The sequence below is a fragment of the Antrostomus carolinensis genome, unplaced genomic scaffold, assembly GCF_000700745.2.
Source record: "Antrostomus carolinensis isolate BGI_N321 unplaced genomic scaffold, ASM70074v2 scaffold22685, whole genome shotgun sequence".
NCBI lineage: Eukaryota > Metazoa > Chordata > Aves > Caprimulgiformes > Caprimulgidae > Antrostomus > Antrostomus carolinensis.
The window spans coordinates 47,843-56,530 of NW_010318764.1; the positions used below are offsets into that span (position 1 = coordinate 47,843).

General features: G+C 40.1%; 1 protein-coding gene across 1 annotated transcript in view; it reads left to right on the top strand.

Moving 5' to 3' along the window:
- The window catches only part of KIF26B (kinesin family member 26B), a gene marked incomplete at its 5' end in the record, with an annotated part of 22,277 nt that extends 16,867 nt beyond the window's left edge, over positions 1 to 5,410 (top strand). Inside the window, 3 exons of the mRNA XM_029085210.1 lie at positions 1,127 to 1,329; positions 2,697 to 2,847; positions 4,661 to 5,410. Of these exons, the coding sequence (XP_028941043.1) occupies positions 1,127 to 1,329; positions 2,697 to 2,847; positions 4,661 to 4,809 (503 nt within the window). The remainder of the gene's footprint in view (positions 1 to 1,126; positions 1,330 to 2,696; positions 2,848 to 4,660) is intronic.
- Positions 5,411 to 8,688: the final 3,278 nt, after the last annotated feature.

Here is an 8,688-nt window from a genome sequence, read left to right on the forward strand (position 1 = left end):
GTCAGCTACAAAACAATTTTTTTTTAAAAAAATGCAGTCATTGCTCTGACTGTACTAAACCGAGCAAGGAAATGTAACCAGTTGAGGATTTTTTTGTGTGTGTCTGTTCTTACTCCCAACAAACCATATGCTCAGCTTCCTTACTGTTGCCATCAGACCAGTGACGTTCTTCTTTTCCCTTGCTTTACCTGAGGCCTTGACTTGGCAACTCACATGGCAGCTGCTTTCCATATGGCATAGACCTTATCAACCATGGTAAATTTTCAGCTATTGCAGTACTCCCATCCTCTGTGCTGGTATTATAAAGCAGAGCAGGTGTGCATGAGGACTGGTATAGAAACAGACACAGTGACTAACTCTTCTGCCAGCTCATCATTCTTGCTGCTGTCTTGCCCATCACTGATGCTACAGTAAGCACATAAGTGGGAAATGTTTTAAAGAATATTCTTTAGAATATTATAGAAACAAGGCTATAAAGAGAAAAGGCTAATGTGACTCTGGTGACAACTCCAAGCTCAGGTGTACTTACTGCAGGTGTTTTGTCCTCTCCAGGTTTTTTACTGCTCTATCCAGCATACAGTGGTGTTATGCAAAGGACTAGGTGGTGGTATATTGGAACTCAACTCCAGCATAGTAGGGGAACTTGCGTATCAAATTGTTTTTTGTGCTTTGATTAAAAAAAAAAAAAAAAAGTGAAACGACAGCTCCCTTAGAGATGGTGTATGCAGAGGCTGGCTAATTCTTGTCCTTAGGCTGTAAGAGCCAGTACCAGCAAAGCTAGACCAGGTCCAACTTGCAGTTCTCGTCCTTCATTGGCACACACCGAGATCTGAGCAAAAGGAAGCAGGCACAAGCTGTGGAAACTTAAGGGTACATATACCTTTTGAGAATCAAATTCTGGAGTCAGGCACCAAAGAACATGGGAGGATCTGACTTGTGGTGAGTGGGTACAGCACATAGCAGCTACAGCTAACCCGAACTTCCCTGGGCTCCCTGAGTTTTCACTCAATTTTCTTCTGTGTGTAACAAGATTTAATATATATAGTTTGTAAACATCTCTGCAGATGGAGCAGAAAGGAGAGGCACTAGCTGTGCTAACATGAAATGGCAATTTCTGCATTTGCAGGTTCCCAGAGACGGAGACTTATTCCAGCTTTATCGCTTGATACTGCTTCCCCAGCAAGGAAGCCTGCCAACAGCCCTGGGGTCCGCTGGGTGGATGGGCCCCTGCGAAGTGGGCAGAGGGGGCTGGGGGAGCCCTTTGAGATCAAAGTCTATGAGATAGATGATGTGGAGAGGCTCCAGCGGCGACGAGGAGGGGACAGCAAGGTGAGTGCAATCCGTTTAATCTGTCTTCCTCCTCCTGGAGGGTGTAAGAGAAGGAATTCAGATCATGTAGTTGAAAGTGTGTAGTATCACATACAGTTAATTCAACAGGCAGCAAAACCTGTTATCTCATTTAGGAGCAGTTATGACTCAAGTTACGCCTTCCTCTGTCACAGCTAACAGACGTCGGTCGCTTGTATTTTTGCCCCTTCCTTATAGTGGTTTCTGTGCTCCAGCATCTTGTCACATCTGTCTTTCAAGGCAGCAAAGGTGTCTCAAGTGCTTTGATGATATTGTTTTCAGGATAACTAATGTCTTCTCTCTAACAAAATTGTTCCTGCCAACCTCAGGCCTCCAAATTTACAAAAAGATCAGGGAATTGTAAAGGTCATCTCTTGAGTGATATGATTGGGAAAGTTATCTGAAGTGGTAGAATAGCACCAGTTTTACAGTAATTGTGGATTTAGACTTTGTTTATATTTTAGGGAACTTTTTCTTCATAGTGCATCTCACTTGGTTAGGCTGTTTGTGATGTTCTCTGATATGATTTTGTATGGAGAAACATGTTACTTGTTGAGATGGGGTTTCCACTGCACTTCACCCACACAGCAGATTTGTCTACAAAGCAGAAGGTAAGGTAGTGTAGAGGCCTTCACATATGCTTGGAGAAGGCTAGTTATGGTGTTGGGAATGTTCCCACTCTAGCGAGGGTAGCACAGACCTCAGCCTAGGCTCACTTACTGCACATCTTGATGGCTGCCACCCCTCAGAAATCATGCAAGGCCAGGCTGACTGTCTCCACACATACACCTTGTGCTGTTACTGTGCCCCATGTCTTTACAGAAAATACATGATGATTGTAAATTGCTACAGCTTTTCATAGCATATTCCTTTTGTTTAAGGATGGTTTAAATTTGATATTGCTACTGGTTCTCTTATTTTATAGTATGACTACTGCATTTCTTTCGTGCCAAGCACAGAGATGTATTTAGGATTTTAATACAGCAACCAATGGGTTTCCTTCTCCCAAGAGCTTTGTTTTTTCTCAGCCAAACTTCTGGTGACAAAAACCAGAAATGTTTTGCTACAGTTAATCTGATTTCAAGATGTTGCCTGTTATTAATTATTATGGTTTATTATTAACAATCATTGCAAAGTCACCAAAGCTCACTGATGGAAAACATGAAAATCAAACAAAAGCAATAAAAATAAAACAGATGATAGATGATTTCATTAAGTCATTCATACACTTCCAGAGTAAATGCCTCATTGTCAGTATTACTGATGTGAAAATCATTTGACTGAATGGATCTGGGTATTTCTTCTCCTCTTCACTTGTTCCTTCCATGCTTATTTTTCCTGGTTGGCAGGAGGTGATATGTTTCAATGCCAAGCTGAAAATCCTGGAGCATCGCCAGCAGAGAATTGCTGAGGTCAAGGCCAAGTACGAGTGGTTAATGAGAGAACTGGAGGTGACCAAACAGTACCTGATGCTGGATCCTAATAAATGGCTCAGTGAATGTAAGGGTGTACTTTTATTGTCTGTACTCATAGGTGTCCTTTGGTTTATTTCACTGGGGGAACAGAGGGGAGCAGAAATGTTTGCTAAGAATGAGATGTGAGCTACTGTGTTTGTAAACTAAAATAAACTGACATATGACCTAAGGGCAAATTTTAGATTGACTATATTTCTAGAACTAGTCCCTATAATTCTTACTAAATGTTGACAGTAGAACTGAACAATCCTTTTTGCCTGAGAGCTGAATGTTGAAATGGCACAGCATTGTAGTGGTGAATATTGCCATTGGTAGATTAACGTTCACGCGTTTCAGTCCACAGCTCCTGAAAATGAGATTTTTTTTTTTTTTGGCCTCAGATCACTCCGACAATGAACAATATTATAAATCTGCTCTTCTACCACAAAATAACTCCGTGGAGCAAACGTGTCCCTTGGCACCATTAGGCTTACATGAAAAATGAATTTGGCCCATTTTTTATAACTATACATGTGTAAAGTTCAGAGAGCTTAAAGGACATTCACATTCAAATGAAGAAGGACCTCAACACCTCAAAGGAAAAAAGATAAAGAGTACTGCAGTAATTGTACAACAATTCTTAATATCAGGAAGCAGACAAGTTCGTATCAAAGAGTTCTAGGAAAAAAAAACAAGTTTCAATTTATTTAGGATAATTGCAGCTGGCAAAAGGAGCTCAGCTGGTGTATTCTCTTAAAGCATCCTAACTCTTCCTTTGATAGCTGCCATAAGTTACCGCTAGGTTGGTACATCCTGCAAAACAACTACAGTATATGTTTCAGAAGCACTATTAAGGAAGAGAGATTAAAGGGGCAGATTTAAAGGGAGCAGAGAATTTGCTGTACATTGCCGGCCACTTACCATTTGATATTCTTGCTTCTGATTCCAGTGTGATAAATGCAGGAATCCTCAAGGACAGCACAGTCCCCTGGGACTAGATAAGATGGGAAGTGGTGGCTCAGGCAGTGTAGCTCACACTTGGCTTCCACAGAAGCCGCTGCCAGCTGGTCTCTGGCAGCATAGGGGCACCTATAGTGGAGTGATTGATGTGTGTGCCCTCCCTTGCCACTCTTGAGTGGTCTAGTGAGAACCACATGGAATAGGGAGAGGTGTGAGGAGCAAGGAGGTTGGAGGTTGGTTTCTGACTCTGAGTTCTGAATTCAGCAAAGGGCATGGCACCTATTTACATCTCTTTCTGGTCAGCAGAATGTGTGAGAGAGTCAGTACATCTCATATACATGCCCTAAATAGGAATGACTTTAAGTATGTGCTTAGCATTCAACATTTGCTTAAGCATGGTGCTGAAGCAGGCCCTGAAGGCAAACAATCAAAATCATTGTAAACAAATTTAACTTGGCCTGTTTTATACTTCAGTGCTGAATTTTCCCATCATGTTCAACCTGTGTGTTTCTTATGGGCGTGAAGATTAACCTGAAGCCTACAGGTGTTTCATGACAGCTAGTTTCTTTGCAGTGGTTCCTGGAAGAATAGTTCTGGTGGCTTTTCTTGGGGAAAGATGTTGGAGTTTTGCAAAAGGCATCTGCAGTTCTGGAGAGAATGGTAGAGCTTATCACTCAAGAAAGCATCCAGTGCAATCTTAACAGTATTGCTCACTGTCCGCAAGCTGCTGTGCCAATTTAATAGCCATTCAACAGAAAAAGCAATTTTTAATGACAACGAGCCAGAGATAAATGTATACAGTACTGGTGGGTTTGGAGACTTGAATTACCTCTGCCTCTCCTGCCAACCAGCACTGGGTTTTGTCTGCTTTTCCTATTTGTGTGTTTTCTTTCCCACAGTTGATCTGGAGCAGGTGTTTGACTTAGATTCTCTGGAATACCTGGAAGCCCTGGAATGTGTGACTGAGCGTTTGGAAAACCGTGTCAACTTCTGCAAGGCCCATCTCATGATGATTACATGTTTTGACATCACCTCTAGACGCCGATAAAGAACGAACCTCAAGAGAATATCTATGCCCATTTCTGCCATCCTCCTTTTCCCTTCTGAATACCATCCCAAAGACAACAGAATGAGGACGAAGGTTGGAGTCAAGTCTCAACTGTGTGTATGAGAGATTTGCTTTACTATACAGAAGAGTAGTATTAAAAAAAAAAACAAAAAAAACCCAGGATGAGCATGAAAAAAGGAGATATAAGGTTGTTAGCCTAAAAGAGCACTTTGAGGAACCGTTAAGGACATGTCTGTAAATAAGGACTGCTGGCAGAAGACACTTCTTTCCCTGCATTAGCTGAGGGAGAAGGAAAGGTGGTTGTAGGACTTCCATTGAGAGGTTCATTAAAAGAAAACCTATCCAGAAAAACTGTTTAAGTGCCTTGCAAATCTTTATTATCCAAACATTTATGTTCATACTTTATTGTGTACAGATGGTGCTAGTCAAGAAAAGAAAAAAGAAAAAAACAAACACACTTTTGAAATGTATTTACAGCTTGTTTTTCTCTTGGTGTTTTCTTCTATTTCAGACTTGCTGTTTCTAAGTAACTTGTGTTTGTAGAGATATTTCCTGATCAGTACAACATATGAATAAGTGTTAACTGTCTTTTCTTGTTACCAGGGTAAGGCCACTCAAAGAGAAATTCAACTTTCCCAGATGACACAAAAAAATATTTCTGGCAGTGAGTGAGGTTTGCTTATATGTTCTTCTGTACCATCGCGTATGCTGGAGGACACAGTAACTTTCCCAGCCTGTAGGTCCTGCAATGTATGAGAGAGGAGACATTACCATGAAGTAAATATATTTTTCATCTGATCCAACCCCCATAACTTATTTTCTTTTTCATGTATTTTTAGCTTTTTACTGGTTAGAGTTATGGATGAGGAGGCACTTTTATCTTAATCCCTTTTTTCTGGTACTAATAAGTTGCTGGAAAATTACTCTTTAAACTGAGGGCTCCTGTGCTTATCAGTCCAAAAATGAGTGATTTATTCTGTCTTTTTTTCTTGAAACTATGACTGATGAAATTTAGCTTCACCTCTTTTTGACATATACCACTGCAAAACATGTTTTGTCAGCTTTTGGTCTCTGGTCCAGTCTGTCTATAGTCACAGATGTACCTGAGGACCACAAGCTCTGTTCAGCTCGGCTAGTTTGGAAATAAGTGGGAGTCACGAGTGAGTGGATATAACACTTCAGGCATGTTGGCCATGGCATTTTCCTTATCAACACTCCAATATTGAAGTCATGGCAAAATTCACATTGACATCAAAAGGATGAGGGTCTACGCCTCAATGCACATCCAAATGTTCTACTTGTTTGCATCTTTATCTACAAAAAAGTTTATGGGAAGGAACATCCTTTGTGTTTCTTAAAGAAATTTGGGAAATCTGCATTTTAATTACCTATGAGCATAAAGAATTGTTTTGTTGAATTAGGTTTCTTCTTCTTTTGTATTGAAATAAGTCCACTCACAAAAATTCCTCTCACATACACTTGTGCTACCCTTCTGTTTTTTATGAGAAAATAAGAGCATCATTTAACATATACTCAATTTGCATCAATTTACTGTTGTACTTAAATGCAACTCTGCTTTTACCAGCACCATCGTATCAATGCTATCTTACAGTATCCCAAGCAGTAAGTCCAAATGGAAAAATAACCCTACAAAAATACTAATAGGTTTTCTAGTGGTTACCTGAAAAAAAGTTGTGGGTTTTTTGGTTTTGTTTTGGTTTTTAATATAGAAATAACATATATATATGTTTTATTTTCTTTTAATACTCTACAACTTGTAATAAGAAATCTTATTCCTTCTATTAGCCTTGTCACTGGATTTTGTAGAATATGCTTCTTACATACTCTATAATTATTTGGAGGGAAAAAAAGGTCCTGTATGAAAGTCACTTTCTAGTCTATTCCCCAGCATTTTCCTATTATGAAACTCAAATTCCAAGTAAGTATTAAAAACATAGGTCTGATCTCTTTCCTATCTTCTCTCTCAAGGCAAAAAGAAACTCTGAAAAAAAAAAAACAAACCCCCAAACAATGCAATTTCTCTACCTTTGTTTCTCTTTGTAAAGATTTCATTAGTGCTTATTACATATTGGTTCTATTGAGACCATCGCTTCTCTGCAGAGCCCCATGGATTCAGTTCAGCTCCCCAGAGCCTTGGGAATTGCCCCTGCAGTTCTGTGCTGGATGAAGACCTAGTGCCCTTGGCATACGTAGTGCATCTTTCTTTATGGGCTTGGTCCCACAGAGCCTCAGATCCCAGAATCACAGAAAGGTAGGAGTTGGAAGTGACTTCTGGAGATCTTCTAGTCCAACCCTCCTGCCAAAGCAGGTTCATCTAGAGCAAGTTGCACAGGACTGCATGCAGGCAGGTTTTGAGTACAAGCTGCCAGGTCACATACACACAGGAGAGAGACTTTCACAGCCAACTCCCATCTTTCACTCTCCTGCCTCCCCAGGCAGACCGGTACTGCTGTCATCTGTGACGCTGTGCTTTTCCTGTCTCCCAGGCCATGCCCCCGTATTCAAGGAAGATGCTCCCTAGTTGTGCTCATGAAATTAAGTGTTGTCTTCTTTAAGCTTAAGCATTTCTGAAAATTTCTGTGCTTGCTGCAAGGTGGCCACTGGGCTAATTTGGACTCATTGTCCTTCCTCTGCTGAAAACAAGCAGCCCAAAATGGGCGCGTTGGGCTCTCTGGGGACCTGCGGTAGATGGTAAATGGCAAGTGGTACAGTAAAAGTAAACATACACTTGATAGAAAGAAAGTGAAATCCTAGCAAATGGTGCATGCACAGAATGCTTTATTTTCAAGAGATGCCCTCTCACATAGTCTGGGGCTTATGCAGAAGTGGTGACGTTTCTATGAATCAACTGGACATATTTCAGAGCTATTGTAAAATATCTATTACATATAATATTCCTCAGCATCATTACCTCAATTATTCATTGTCTCTAGATTTGTTACTTCTGTGGATTAGAAAGCATAGCAAAAAAACCATGCCCATCTATCCATTATTTTAAAAAGTAAGAGCATCTGTTTGCCCTGTTTATCACGATGGACCAAAATTGAGTCCTGAAACCAAATGGATTATGGCAAGGATTAATTGGCATGCTGAAAATACTAACTGAGCAGAATCACAGTCCTTACAAATATTTTATTTCTGAGGACTTAATGAGAGTGGCCATTAACACTCCCATCATACACTAGTATAAATATCATAAAAATCCATACTCATCTTTTCTTTTTTTTACTTTCTGTCAGTGCATTTCAGAATTTGCCACTGTATTTTTTTGCAATTGTGGTGGCTTAATGCATAAAAGGGAACGGAAATCTGTAGAGATTTGACATCTGTGAAATGTTTTCTCATTGAAAATAGCTTTTTACTTCAGAATTTTTATTATTATACTTCAAATTTCTGCAACACAGGTAATTAAAAGCATCAGGACCTTATTATGAAATTGATCTTAGTCTACAATAGCCAGCACTTTACAAAAGCCCCATACATTTCTGCAAGTAATCCAGGAAGTCTCATTCTTTAAGCAATTGCCAGTGTAATGTTGTTTTTACCCTGATTTTTAAAAGGCATGAAGTTACCCAAAATATACAAAAGCAATATGAATGGACTGCTTAATTGTTTGCATATTCAGAAATAAATCTTATTTCCCTGGGACAGCTTTAGTAGGAAACAGCAACATTAACATAATTAGGTTTGAAGGTTAATTCTTTGTTTGTGTGTGTATCAGGAGATCACAGTTGTTCATTGTCTGGACACCAGCCGCTGCTTCTCATCCCACCGCTGTGCTGGGGCATGGGCAGCTGGGGCACTTTGGGTCTCATTCTGAGAACTGCTCGTCTTGGC